This window comes from Misgurnus anguillicaudatus, chromosome 8, assembly GCF_027580225.2.
Source record: "Misgurnus anguillicaudatus chromosome 8, ASM2758022v2, whole genome shotgun sequence".
Taxonomy (NCBI): Eukaryota; Metazoa; Chordata; class Actinopteri; order Cypriniformes; family Cobitidae; genus Misgurnus; species Misgurnus anguillicaudatus.
In genome coordinates, this window is record NC_073344.2 from 26,710,001 (window position 1) to 26,724,556 (window position 14,556).

Below are 14,556 nucleotides of genomic sequence, written 5' to 3' on the forward strand. Positions count from 1 at the left end.
AGATTTCTGAATTCAAATTTGCAAATTGTTTCGCTTGCCCTTTATGATAAGTAATTTTCAGTAAATAAGTAATCATTTATGTTACTTAATAAAGTAAAACACATTTATGCACTTTAAATTGTTATTTAAATTTAAATCAGGTTTAGTTTATAGTGCTTCTCACAACACATTTTAAATCAAAACAGCTTTACAGCAAATGCATGTTTTATGTTATAATCAGCAAGTGTTCATTTATCAGAGGTGAGTGTCTAAATAATGTCCATATGGAATTAATATACAGCTGTAAGATAATACGTAGCCTAAGCGTAGCTGCGAAGGCATAGGATACACGTCGGTTTTCACTTCTGCGTCGACGTGCAAACACACATGCAGACCACTGCTAGTCAGTATCCACGCGTGTAACCACAGTAGCAGTGTGGTCAATGAAGAAGCAGCTTTGCAAGTTTAACCCACAAATGAAGGAGAAACAGAGACTTGTTGTGTATGTATTGAGAAGACAGAAGTGATGGAAGTAAATAAAAAGTGACTTTTGTTGCAGTTTGAGTTAAATCAGTCCTCAACTTGGCCCATCTTTGTTCTCACCGTCGCAAACGGAAATACCTATGACCCAGTTTTTTACCTGACGGGAGGGGTTCTAGTGGACCAATCACAGCATTTGCGGTCCACGTAGAACTGATGCGGTGTTAAAAATTTAGCGAGGTGCACATCAGGCTACGCAGAGGCTAAGAATAACCTACGGGATACATCTTACACACGACTATAAATTGGACTTAAGCAGAGACAATGAATGGGTTTTATAAATGTACTGACAGGGGGCCCCTCAAAAAGATTTTCTTAGGGCCCCCCAGCATCTAGGACCGGCACTGCCATAGACTGTCAAAAAATATGGACGTAGTGTCCGTGATGTCACCCATAGGTTTGTGAAGATCGTTTTTAGAAATCAATAATAGGCGGTGCCTGTCGTCGCCGCACATCACTTGCGGATATCTGAAAATGGGTAAAGAGGCGGAACGTGGGTGAAGCTGAGGTGGCTGGTTGCTGAAAACTGATTTAATAGTATTTGATATGAAAGTTAGTCAACACTTTTATTTTGGAGGTTTTTGAATGAAAGCAGGGGTGTTCAGATTGTTAGAAATGTCAGTGCCATGGAAAAGACTGAAGGCTCTATAATATTTCATTTGCTGTCTGTGTTTGAACAAATTTCTGTGAGCTGTGCAAACTGTGCCCCCTTAAAAAAATTGGTGCAAGATGCCCCTGCCTTACATACAACAATCATCTAAGAGTAAAGGTGTACAGACCCCTGCGGTGACCTGCAGTCGTGTGTCAAGTGCTTCAGCAAGACCTTCAACAGCTCCAGGATCTTCATACCGAACACTACACACAAACACACACCACATCACATCTCATTTCAGTCCACTAAGAAGAGCTGTTGACCTGTGAATAAATGTCACAAACACTCTTTCTCTGTTCAGCCAAAGAGCTGCTTCTCGTCTGAGCAAACATATCAAACTCTTGATCTGCATGCACTGAGATAGAGAGAGAGAGAGAGAGATACACAGTCTATTATCTTAAGCCACAAAATATTACAAAAAATGAAAATATTGCTCACCTGAACTGTTTATGTTGGCGGATGGATTGTCGGCTGTATTGGCTTGATTGGCAGCTGAGAGTGTGTTGTGATTGGATGATGGTGACACAGGATTCAGATCAATAAGGTTTCCTGTATCGGTCTGCTTAAAAAATCCAATAATTAAATCCTTTGAGATGTATAAATAATTTTAAGAGTAATTGCAAAATCATGCAAAATCTGCAAATCTCAATCATGAGAAGGTTTTTTACCATATTTTACTGTAAGTAAGTTTAAAAAAAAACTTCATTGTTCATTCAGTACCAATATTATAACAACATTATACCCAATTGAATTTACCATTGTTAACAATTAAATACAGATTAACCTGTGCCTCCAGTTGATCTGTTTCCCCTCTCTGCATCGTATTTAATCTATCAAACCTTTATCGAAAGAAAGAGAGAGACATAAGGTTTATAAACATAAAGGATAGTGTTTTTAAAGCAGCATTTAGACTCATGTGAAACCTTTCATAGCGGATGAAAATGTTGTTCATGTCATCATTCATGACCAGAAGTTCTCCGATCATCTCCTCCTCTGAAAGATTAGGAATCAACTCCACAACCCTCTGCTGCATCTGCTTGCACACTGAAAACAACTGCTGCTCACACACACGCACGCACACACAGACGCACGCACGCACACACATCAGTGAAAGAAACAAACATATTAGTCAACAACAAATCTTATCAAGCACAGCTACTAAAGCAACAACACCACACACACACCTGTAGTAATTCTGTATCAGATGCTGTAGTTTCTCCAGGTTTGAGTTGATTTAACATCTCAGTCATGACAGTCAGATTTCCTTTCACCACATCCAGCTCAGATCTTAGTTTCTGGGGATATTAGGCAAATTAAACAAACTAATACTGACCACCCAGGACAACTGACACCAAAATGCTGACCCCCTACACCACTGACCACTCTACACCACTGACCTAAAAACTGCTCACCATAAAATTACTGACCACTCTAAACTATTAATCCCATAAAGTACTGGCCTCTCTAGACCACCTACCTTAAAAATAACCCCAAAACTACTGACATCAATAGACCTTGGATCCCCAAACTACTGCCCACTCTAGACTACTGACCTCAAAACTACTGACCACTCCAGACCACTGACTCCAAAATTTCTGACCACTCCAGACCACTGACTCCCAAATTTCTGACCACTCCAGACCACTGACTCCAAAAGCACTGACAACTCCAGACCACTGATCCCAAAACTACTGACAACTCCAGACCACTGACTCCAAAACTACTGACAACTCCAGACCACTGGTCACAAAACTACTGACCACTCCAGACCGCTGATCCCAAAACTACTGACAACTCCAGACCACTGACCCCAAAACCATTGACCCTAAAACTATTGACCACCCCAGACCATTGACCTCAAAACTACCGACAACTCAAGAACACAGACTCCGAAACTACTGACAACTCCAGACCACTGACTCCAACACTACTGACAACTCCAGACCACTGACTCCAAAAGTACTGACAACTCCAGACCACTGACTCCAAAACTACTGACAACTCCAGACCACTGATCCCAAAACTACTGACAACTCCAGACCACTGACTCCAAAACTACTGACAACTCCAGACCACTGACCCCAAAACCATTGAACCTAAAACTATTGACCACCCCAGACCACTGACCTCAAAACTACCGACAACTCAAGAACACAGACTCCAACATTACTGACAACTCCAGACCACTGACTCCAAAAGTACTGACAACTCCAGACCACTGATCCCAAAACTACTGACAACTCCAGACCACTGGTCACAAAACTACTGACAACTCCAGACCACTGACTCCAAAACTACTGACAACTCCAGACCACTGATCCCAAAACTACTGACAACTCCAGACCACTGACTCCAAAACTACTGACAACTCCAGACCACTGGTCACAAAACTACTGACAACTCCAGACCACTGATCCCAAAACCATTGAACCTAAAACTATTGACCACCGCAGACCACTGACCTCAAAACTACCGACAACTCCAAACCACTGACCCCAAAACTACTGACAACTCCAGACCACTGATCCCAAAACTACTGACAACTCCAGACCACTGACTCCAAAACTACTGACAACTCCAGACCACTGACCCCAAAACTACTGACAACTCCAGACCACTGATCCCAAAACTACTGACAACTCCAGACCACTGATCCCAAAACCATTGAACCTAAAACTATTGACCACCGCAGACCACTGACCTCAAAACTACCGACAACTCCAAACCACTGACTCCATAACTACTGACAACTGCAGACCACTGACTCCAAAACTACTGACAACTCCAGACCACTGACTCCAAAACTACTGACAACTCCAGACCACTGATCCCAAAACTACTGACAACTCCAGACCACTGGTCACAAAACTACTGACAACTCCAGACCACTGATCCCAAAACCATTGAACCTAAAACTATTGACCACCGCAGACCACTGACTCCAAAACTACCGACAACTCCAAACCACTGACTCCAAAACTACTGACAACTCCAGACCACTGATCCCAAAACTACTGACAACTCCAGACCACTGACTCCAAAACTACTGACAACTCCAGACCACTGACTCCAAAACTACTGACAACTCCAGACCACTGACTCCAAAACTACTGACAACTCCAGACCACTGATCCCAAAACTACCGACAACTCCAGACCACTGATCCCAAAACCATTGAACCTAAAACTATTGACCACCGCAGACCACTGACCTCAAAACTACTGACAACTCCAGACCACTGATCCCAAAACTACTGACAACTCCAGACCACTGATCCCAAAACTACTGACAACTGCAGACCACTGATCCGCACATGCTGGAAAGTTTGAGAACCACTGCTCTAAATTATATACCATTATAAATCATTCCCTAAACTTACCTTAACTGTCCTAAAAACATCTATTTAGGTAAAATTGTTGTGTTGGATACCTGTTCTGGTGAAACGAGGGTCTGTTGTGATGGTGAGGAGAGGTTTGTACTCGGAGCAGACGGCGACACAGACATCTCATTCTCTGGAATACTCTGAGTAAGATAATGAAGAGTTCAGAGAGACATCATTACATTTCTGATCATGAATCAGCTTTAATAGTTGAAAGAGATTTACCCTGTTGGGTGTGTGAATAGGAGAGAGAGAGTCTAGATCTGTCATGGGAAACTCAAGTCCCCTCCGCCTCAAATCTTCATACACACTTACAACTCCAGAAAGAGACGGAGTGTTCCTGAAGGCATCGGCCCACGCCTAAAACACAGAGCCCAAGAAACCCAAGAGAAAGTTCACACAGCATTACCACTCTTTAGCATTTTACACCTTAAAAACAGTTTTTAATTTTATTTTATTTTATGTCGTTTTTTATTCCTTTCGTTTAGTTTTTATTTAGTGTTAGTATAGTTTTAGTCTATAGGGTAATATCATGGTAGTGGTGGTCAAAAGTTGACATTCACCTTGCCATATCAGAAAATCAGGAGAGGATTTTTAATAAATAATGTTTGTTTGTTATTTAATACTGCCCTGAACAAGTTAGTCATCAGCAGTGAAGCTCTGTGCTTTTATTTATTATCACCATAAAAAAATGTGTCTTCGAATGTTGTTATTGATGATGAGTTTTGGGTCCTCTAAAGAGCTGAGAAATGTTTAACTGTGCCGAAAAATGCTGTGCTTGGCACTTTTCTTTTAGTCGTCCAATCACTGTGAAGGAAGCGAGGGACAAATACCACACCAACCAATCAGCGCAGCCTACTTGTACAAACTTATGTCTGTGTACGACTGAAAATCAATGCAAAGTTTAATGTTCTGTTCACAAGTGTCCATTTTTGTACCAGAAGACATCCCTGGACTAACATAATATAATTATTTGTTGACTAAATAAATTGTTGATTATATGTGAAATCATATATATATAAGATTAGATTAGCAGACATTCCAAAAAATCAAAAATCCTTATAGTTTAAATGCTTCAGTGTACATTACACTGACATAATGAAGTCTTCTTCAGTTAGTTTAATGGTTTACTAGCAAAAGACAGGTTGTCTTAAGGCTAATCGTTTGCAACAAGATGATGTCTTCTGAAAACTAATGTTACTTTAGTAAAGTCCCACAAACGCTACCATCACTTCTGATCACCATCCACTTGCTGTTATTTGAATCATTTAAAAAAAATCCCATATTGGTCTCATTCACCATCACTGTGACAGTGCAGGTCAGGAGATCAAATAGACATTAATCTGCCACATACTGGTTAATAATGATCCAGCAACATCTGATTATTTATGATTGGGTAACTCTGTGTTCAACTGCTGATGTTTTGTTTTCCAAAATGTAATTTAGTTTAAGTTCATTTTAAAGTCCACATTATAGTTGCAGTTTAGTTTTTTAAACATTAGTTTTTATTTTATTTCAGTTAACGAAAATGTTTTTTCCCTAATAGTTTTCGTTTACTATAATAACCCTGGACTGGACGTGATAATCGACACCATCACGCCTGAATGAGGCTCAGGACTTTGTCATGTAAGATCATAGGAGGGTTGTTTTTGGGCAGTATCGCTCGTACTAAAACCCCCTCCACAAACTCTTTTCCACAAACATAAACATGGAAACGATGGCCGCAGTTTTTCACACACGTCTCGAGAACCTGAAACACACAAAACCAGCCAATCAGGATACAGACATCTGCTCACAGAGGAAGTGACACACCCTAAAGTCACTTACCGTCAGAGCCAACATCACTTCCCTGAAGTTCTTGTTACCCACAATCCTCTTCTTTAAAGCTTTGACTGCATCTTTGGGTCTGAACGAACAACAGAAACATTCAGACTCAACAAGAGAAATATGGTGACGGTCAGTTTTACCCATCACTGAAGTCTTACCCATCATCAGTCTCATTGATGACATCACAGATCTCAAGGTTCAGGCTCCAGTCCTCCACCTGCAGGGCAGCACTGGTGGCTTTTTCTGAAGACAAATGACCAGAAAGAAATAACATGATTGACTAAATAGTTAAAATAAAAATGACTCAATTACATAATATTCATAACTGTCAACATTGGGATTTAAAAATAAGGGAATTTTCCCGAACACTACGCGGCTCGTCATCCTCCACCCTCCCTCGGAAAAGGGTTGTGGGGATACAGCTACGGCCATAATCACGTGAAATCTCGGCAGATGAGAAAAAGCTCCTGGGAAGCTTTTATTCTGATTGTTTGATTGGCGGGTGTCGTTTAAGTGATGTTACAGATATACTGCCGCCTGCTTTACTGGAGGTGAATGTCCAAACATCAAATATTGTGAGTGGGTTTTTATAGACAGATTAAAAATACGGGAGAAATACAGGAAATTATTTCAAAGGGATGATGGTGCGATAAAATGGTAAATACGGGAGGGTTGAAAGGTTATTTTATTAAACCGATTCAATTCGAATTCTATTCAAATTAATTTTGTTTGTTTTATTCCAGACGTGATTCTCTGAATTGGGTGCCCTTCAAGTCCCCCAAACTTACTTCAAAGATTTTCAATTAAAGGAAATCACAAAATGCATTTTAACGCTGTCAATTAATAGAACCAGGTGCCTTTGCATTATAATGCAACAAAAATGCTTTTATTTTATTTTAATTTATAGATAATGGGTTGCCTAAGTAGTAGACAACAAGCATGCTTGCATGTCCTCACTAACCATCATTACATTTTCATTGAATATCAAACAAATAAAAACTGCAATTAATGCAAAATAGTTACTGCTAATATAATCATACGTGGATTTACTTTAACTAAAATATACAACCCCAAAACAGAAAAAGTTGGGACACAGTAGAAATTGTGAGTAAAAAAGGAATGGAATAATTTACAAATCTCATAAACTTATATTTTATTCACAGTAGAATATAGATAACAAATCAAATGTAGAAAGTGATACATTTTGAAATGTCATGCCAAATATTGGCTCATTTTGGATTTCATGAGAGCTACACATTCCAAAAAAAGTTGGGACAGGTAGCAATAAGAGGCCAGAAAATTTAAAATGTACATATAAGGAACAGCTGGAGGAGGACCAATGTTTAGGAATAGGAATGTTGTCCCATTCTTGTCTAAAACAGGCTTCTAGTTGCTCAACTGTCTTAGGTCTTCTTTGTCGCATCTTCCTCTTTATGCTGCACCAAATCTTTTCTGTGGGTGAAAGATCTGGACTGCAGGCTGGCCATTTCAGTACTCAGATCCTTCTTCTACGCAGTCTTGACTTTGTAATTGATGCAGTATGTGGTCTGGCATTGTCATGTTGGAAAATGCAAGGTCTTCCCTGAAAGAGACGACGTCTGAATGGAATCAAATGTGTCTAGAACTTGGATAAACCTTTCGGCATTGATGGTGCCTTTCCAGATGTGTAAGCTGCTCATGCCACACGCACTCATGCAACCCCATACCATCAGAGATGCAGGCTTCTGAAAAGAGCGCTAATAACAACTTGGGTTGTCATTGTCCTCTTTAGTCCGGATGAAATGGCATCCCAGTGTTTCAAAAAGAACTTCAAATTTTGATTCGTTGGACCACAGAACAGTTTTCCACTTTGCCAAAGTCCATTTTAAATGAGCGTTGCCCAGGGAAAACACCTGCGCTTCTGGATCATGTTTAGATAAGGCTTCTTTTTTGACCTACAGAGTTTAAGCTGGCAACAGCGAATGACACGGTGGATTGTGTTCACTGACAATGTTTTCTGGAAGTATTCCTGAGCCCATGATGTGATTTCCATTACAGTAGCGTTCTTGTATGTGATGCAGTGCTGTCTTAGGGCCCGAAGATCACGGGCATCTGGTATGGTTTTCCGGTCTTGACCCTTACGCACAGAGATTGTTCCAGATTCTCTGAATCTTTGAATGATATTATGCACTGCAGATGATGATAACTTCAATCTCATTGCAATTTTTCTCTGAGAAACTCAGAAAACTATTTTTCGCTGCAGCATTTGGGGAATTGGTGATTCTCTGCCCATCTTGACCTCTGAGAGACACTGCCACTCTGAGAGGCTCTTTTTATACCCAATCATGTTGCCAATTGACCTAAGAAGTTGCAAATTGGTCTTTCAACTGTTCCTTATATGTCCATTTAAATTTTCTGGCCTCTTATTGCTACATGTCCCAACTTTTTTTGAAATGTGTAGCTCTCATGAAATCCAAAATGAGCCAATATTTGGCATGACATTTCAAAATATCTTACTTTCAACATTTGATATGTTATCTATATTCTACTGTGAATAAAATATAAGTTTATGAGATTTGTAAATTAGTCCATTCCTTTTTTACTCACAATTTCTACAGTGTCCCAACTTTTTCTGTTTTGGGGTTGTACATATGTATATAAAAATGCATTAATTATATATGAAATTGCAATATTTATACACGTCCTCCAGTTTGTTTTCAACCCCGTCACGCCATACTATTTACCCCCCTATAAAAATAACGGATCAATCCCTGTGGCATCACACCCAGAAAGTGATATCACACAAGTCTCTTGAAGAACATGCTGCAAAGAAAGGCAAGTGTCAGAATCTTTTCTTACATTTATTTCATGTTTTTCACTGTCAGATTAAGATTGTCAGGCTCAACATTTCAACTCTGTTGTATTACTAAATGATAGTAAACAACGGTTTAAGAAGAATTAAATATTCGTTTTGCAAAACATTAATCTTCTATGATTTCCTAAATTCCATGTGATGCTACTGTCTTAGTTAAGTACAGAGTTACAGCTACTGTTAGCCAAAAATTTCAACCCCGTTACATTCCACCCCGTCACATTTTTATTATAACAGGGTTGAATCGTTGTGACAGGGTTGAATATTTGACACTTTTTAGTAGAGTACTCAATTGTAGACTTGTTATATTGTGATGTGACCTGTTAGAAATAATCGATTATGGTATTTTATGTTCAATAAAACCAAATGGAAAGATCAATTGATGTTTGTGATCACCAGTGATGCCACAGTTACTTTGAAAAAGTAATCTGATTACTGATTACTGATTACTCCTTTAAAAAGTAACTAAGTTACTTTACAGATTACTTGATTTTAAAAGTAACTAAGTTAGATTACAAGTTACTTTGTTAGTTACATTCCAGTAGCTGCCAACACCCCCACTGCCTCAACATTAAAAATGACAACCGGTTTTGCCAACACTCACTTTATTGGAAGTGCATTTTTAACAGTAACGTCAACAATGTATCTCCTGACATTTTAAGTTGAACTGTTGTGTTTTAAAAAACTAAAATATATATATATGAGTCTTTCTTGACTTCACTTAACATAAATAGGGGTGAGCAGGGGCCATTTTCAGAAAAACTTAATTTTAAAAGTTAATGTTTTAGACAGAGATATATTTTTGTTGTGGTCAATAACTCACAAGTGTGGTCTATCAAAACCAGCTGGAATTTTGAACAAATGTAAAACGACTTCTGTATAATTTCACTTTAAACAAGTGTAGTGAATTGTTACTTTTGACCTTGACAGCAGGGACGAAAGTAACACACAGGTGGGTCAAAAGTAACACAACAAAACATGATAGATTTTTGTGTTACACTTGTTTTTATTAAATATATATTACTATGACCTCTTTAATATGTAACTGCAAACTTATTTTGTCATTTATCTTTGTAAAAAATAATTAAATTACATTTTTATTTTAAATTTCAGTTTTATCAAATGTTTCAAAAGCAACCAACAGTACAAACTTAAATTGCTGAGACTAAAAAAAAATGCAATAGTTTGAACACTATTAAAATAAAAATAAATCAAATTAGAATAATATCATTTTTTACCATATTATACACAGTATTAGCAGCAGTGTTACTTTTGACCCAACAGGATCTACTTACTCTATAAACTCGACTTACTTTTATTTTGAAAAACTGAGAAGTCTTCAGGATGTTATATACTAAATACCTTGTAGATTTATCAGTATTGTAACACATGAAACGAGAAACACAACGTGTTGTAAGAAAAAAAGACCGCTTTTGGAATGTACTTATCATGGTTGAAAACACAGTTCTGGATCTACACGTGGAAATCTGTGAGTAAATAACGCGATATTTGTCAACTCTTTCAGGGGTTATGTGCTAATATGCTGTCATAGTGAGATTTAGATGTTATCAGGGCTCGGACAAAATCGCTTTGTTACTTTCGTTCTTCAACTCTCCCACACTTACTGGTTTTGCACTGAAGTCCAGCTTTTGTTGTTTGGGTAGTGGATGAACTCCTGCTCACTGTCTGCTTCGCATCACCGGGTGGGACTTGCTCTTAGTTTGACCGTCTGCGCCGTGCCGCGACTCCAAATGTTTTTTTTTTCTTTAATTTGACGTAGTGTTTTTGTAGCTGCATCTCTCTTTTCTCTCCATTGCAAGTTGTTTACGTTTGTGTCGCGCTTACACGTGACCTGAATTGTCCTCGTGCTGAAAACGTGACTTGTCGTACACCTGACTTCACTTCCCGAGACGCAAGAAGAAATATACAAGAAAATATATATTTTACTAAGGAAAATTTCAAAAATAGTAACGCACAGTGACTTGGATAAGTAACTTTAATCTGATTACTGGTTTGGAAATATTAACGCGTTAGATTACTCGTTACTGAAAAAAGTGGTAAAATTAGAGTAACGCGTTACTAAAGGGCGATTTATAGTCGTGCGTAGGTCCTACGGCGTAGCAGCGACGGCGTAGGTTCCGCGTCGGTTTTCATTTATACTTGTGCGTCGCCGTCCGCGTCGACGTGCAAACACACGCGAAACCGCTGGTTGGCAGTAATCACGCGTGTAACCACAGTAGCAGCAGAAGTCGTCACAGAAGAAGAAGCTAAGCAAGTAAACCCACAAACGAAGAAGAAATAGCAACTTGTTGTGTATAATTTGAGAAGACCAGCAATGATGGAAGTAAATAAACAGCGACTTATGTTTCAGTTTGAGTTAAATCACTCCTCAACTTGGCTCATCTTTGTTTTCACCGTCTCAAACGGAAATACCTATGACACAGTTTTTTTACCTGATGGGAGGGGTTCTGGTGGACCAATCACAGCGCTTACGGTCCGCGTAGAGCCGACGCGCTGTTAGAAATTTTGTGAGGTGCGTGTCAGGCTACGCAGAGCTACGCACAGGCTACAGATAGCCTACGCCGTAGCTACGCCGTAGGACCTACGCACGACTATAAATCGCCCTTTAGTAACGCGTTACCGGCATCACTGGTGATCACTTAATCCTTAATACTTTTGATTTAATGTTAAATACTTACTAAAATGTTTGTTTGTTTTTGCCAACTTTAATAAAATAAAATTTTATTGACTGTGATATCATTAATTTTACAGGTAAGAAATCCATGCTATATTAAATAATGATCATCACTTCAACCCTGTTATAATAATAATAATAATAATAATAATAAGTTTATTTTTTATAGCGCCTTTCAAGAACCCAAGGTCGCTTCACAATGTGGGCCGAATACAAATAATAGGACAAATATACAGGCCAATTGCTTATTATGACAGACAAACAAGCAGCAGGCAGATGGTGACAAGCGAACACTGATCAACATAAATCAAGGAAAGCAAGTAACATATAACCAGACATACATTTTGATGGATTATAGAAATAAAGTAAAGAAGAAATGTATTGAACAGAGAAAACGGAGTTATTTATTGAACATTGTGAATAGATGGGTTTTAAGTTGTTTTTTAAAGGTCTGGAGGTTGTCGGACGCACGAAGATTAGGTGGCAGTTTATTCCATGCCATAGGGCCTGCAACACTAAAAGCCCTACCACCCAGAGTTGAGAGTTTGACCCTGGGTACGACGAGCAAATTGTCAGTGCTAGATCTAAGGGCCCTAGTCGGAACGTATGGTTGCACTAGTTCAATGAGGTATTTGGGTGCCGGGCCATGACAGGCTTTATATACCAGGACTAGTGCTTTGAACTGGATGCGATATATGACAGGAAGCCAGTGAAGTTGGTGAAGGATCGGGGTGATGTGGGCAGACTTTTTATTATATGTTAGGGCTCGTGCAGCAGAGTTTTGTACCATTTGTTGTCGATGGATTTCTTTGGTGGGTAGGCCAATGTATAATGAGTTACAAAAATCCAATCTTGAAGTGATGAAAGCGTGAATGACAGTTTCCGCATCTAGAAAGCTAAGAGAGGGGCGTACACGAACAATGTTCCGCAGGTGAAAGAAACATGATTTTATGGTCTGGCTAATGTGGGAATGAAAGCATAGCATGGGGTCAAACAAGACTCCCAGATTACGCACAGTTTTTGAAGGTCTAATTTGAACACCATCAATATCAATGAAGATGTTATGTTCAGACGGTCTCTTGAATTTGGGGCCAATCAGCAAGATCTCAGTTTTACCAGCATTAAGCTGTAAAAAGTTATCAGACATCCATGTTTTAAGTTCGTGAAGGCAGGAGCTAACATAGGAGGGTGGACAAGATGAATTGGAGTTGATCGTAAAATAAATTTGAATATCATCAGCATAGCTATGAAAGTTGAGACCATGCCGTCTGATGATCTGGCCTAGGGGTAGCAGGTAGATTAGAAATAAAAGATCGTTATCATTTTCAACTCTGTTATGCTGAGTTCAACCCTGTTATTTGATCGTTTTTATTAATATTTTGGTGATAAAACAACAAATTAGGTCAATGTTTGTTTTGCTGTGTGCAGAATTTACAGGACAGTCTGAAAAAAAATGAAAGCCTGATTAAATTCTAATGTTAATGCATATTTTGTGATAAGATATGAAGACCAATGTTAGATACAGTTTTCATGACCTGATTTGGTATTCAAATGGTGAGTATTTAAAAATAAAATTCTACATGCAATAAATGATATCAAACAAGGGACATCTCATTGAAAAGCTTCTACAAGAATTTACTTGAAAATCTTTTTAAATAATATTTAAACAGGGTCCAAGTGGTCTGTGACGGAGTTGAACTCCAAAACAACTTTCAGTAAGAAAAAACACTCAATATTGATTAGAATTTCATGCCTGAGGTGGGAAAATGTATTTTCTTAAAGGTTTGACTAATCCACTATCACATGAAATGATAAAAAATATAACTATTTAAGGTATATATTTTTAAAAAAGTATGACCCAAAAGGCACCCATCTCAGAGAATGACTCACTTGCAAATGTATTTCAGTACATGTGGGGGAGTTTTGAACTTATATACATTTGCAAAAGTCATTAAATTTAGAAATGCAAATTTCACAATGCAAATTTCTTCCGCGCACGCACACAAACACCACCTCGACACACGCGCGCGCGCGCACACATGCGTTCATGTGACAGTCAGCTGCTTTAAGCGCAGTCTGAGGCTCATTTGTTTAAGGAAGAAAGCAAACGTGAAATTTTAAATGAAAGAGGAAGTTAAATGAAGCTTCTGACTCTGAGCAGAATGAACTTTGACTCTTCGTGAATGTTTATTGTCGCTTATGTGCTTAGACTCACCTTTAGCCGTGACGCGACCTGGATGCGCACAAGTTGACTTTATTTTCACTGTAAACAATGACTCGATATTTCAATGTACGTTATCATATAATCGTCAACATTATTTAAATCATTGTTGAATGATTTAATTGTAACTTTTCATGCATCGATATAAAAACCTACAGACACACGAGACGCGTCAATGCGCCGCATAATAAATGACGCTCGCGTGTGAATGAAGCATTAATAGCGTAAAGTTTAACACTTACGAATCCTCTGCCCGACAGGAGACGAGAACGGACCGCCGATGAGAAACTCCATCACTATGTAAACATGTGACGCGCGGCGCGTTCACAGCAACGGAGAAGATAACTCAAGCGCGCTCACGCGAAAGTGCAATCAATCGATATCAGACATGAACGACCGTCGATGTTGCGCT

General features: G+C 38.8%; 1 protein-coding gene and 1 pseudogene across 3 annotated transcripts in view; one reads left to right on the forward strand and one right to left on the reverse strand.

The window, feature by feature from the left end:
* Positions 1 to 14,542, reverse strand: part of LOC129450168 (target of Myb1 membrane trafficking protein) — an 18,804-nt gene extending 4,262 nt beyond the window's left edge. For 2 of the 3 annotated variants that reach the window (XM_073870623.1, XM_073870621.1), the window contains exons 1-12: positions 14,387 to 14,542; positions 6,536 to 6,620; positions 6,378 to 6,456; positions 6,151 to 6,300; positions 4,776 to 4,910; positions 4,601 to 4,693; positions 2,356 to 2,466; positions 2,095 to 2,228; positions 1,956 to 2,010; positions 1,610 to 1,733; positions 1,453 to 1,526; positions 1,299 to 1,370 (exon numbers count right to left, since the gene is read on the reverse strand). In XM_073870623.1, coding sequence (XP_073726724.1) covers positions 1,299 to 1,370; positions 1,453 to 1,526; positions 1,610 to 1,733; positions 1,956 to 2,010; positions 2,095 to 2,228; positions 2,356 to 2,466; positions 4,601 to 4,693; positions 4,776 to 4,910; positions 6,151 to 6,300; positions 6,378 to 6,456; positions 6,536 to 6,620; positions 14,387 to 14,438 — 1,164 coding nt within the window. In that variant the 5' untranslated portion in view covers positions 14,439 to 14,542. The remainder of the gene's footprint in view (positions 1 to 1,298; positions 1,371 to 1,452; positions 1,527 to 1,609; positions 1,734 to 1,955; positions 2,011 to 2,094; positions 2,229 to 2,355; positions 2,467 to 4,600; positions 4,694 to 4,775; positions 4,911 to 6,150; positions 6,301 to 6,377; positions 6,457 to 6,535; positions 6,621 to 14,386) is intronic. The other variant, XM_073870622.1, reaches the window with a different exon arrangement.
* Positions 1 to 14,556, forward strand: part of LOC141365605 (uncharacterized) — a 251,496-nt pseudogene that overhangs the window by 170,793 nt on the left and 66,147 nt on the right.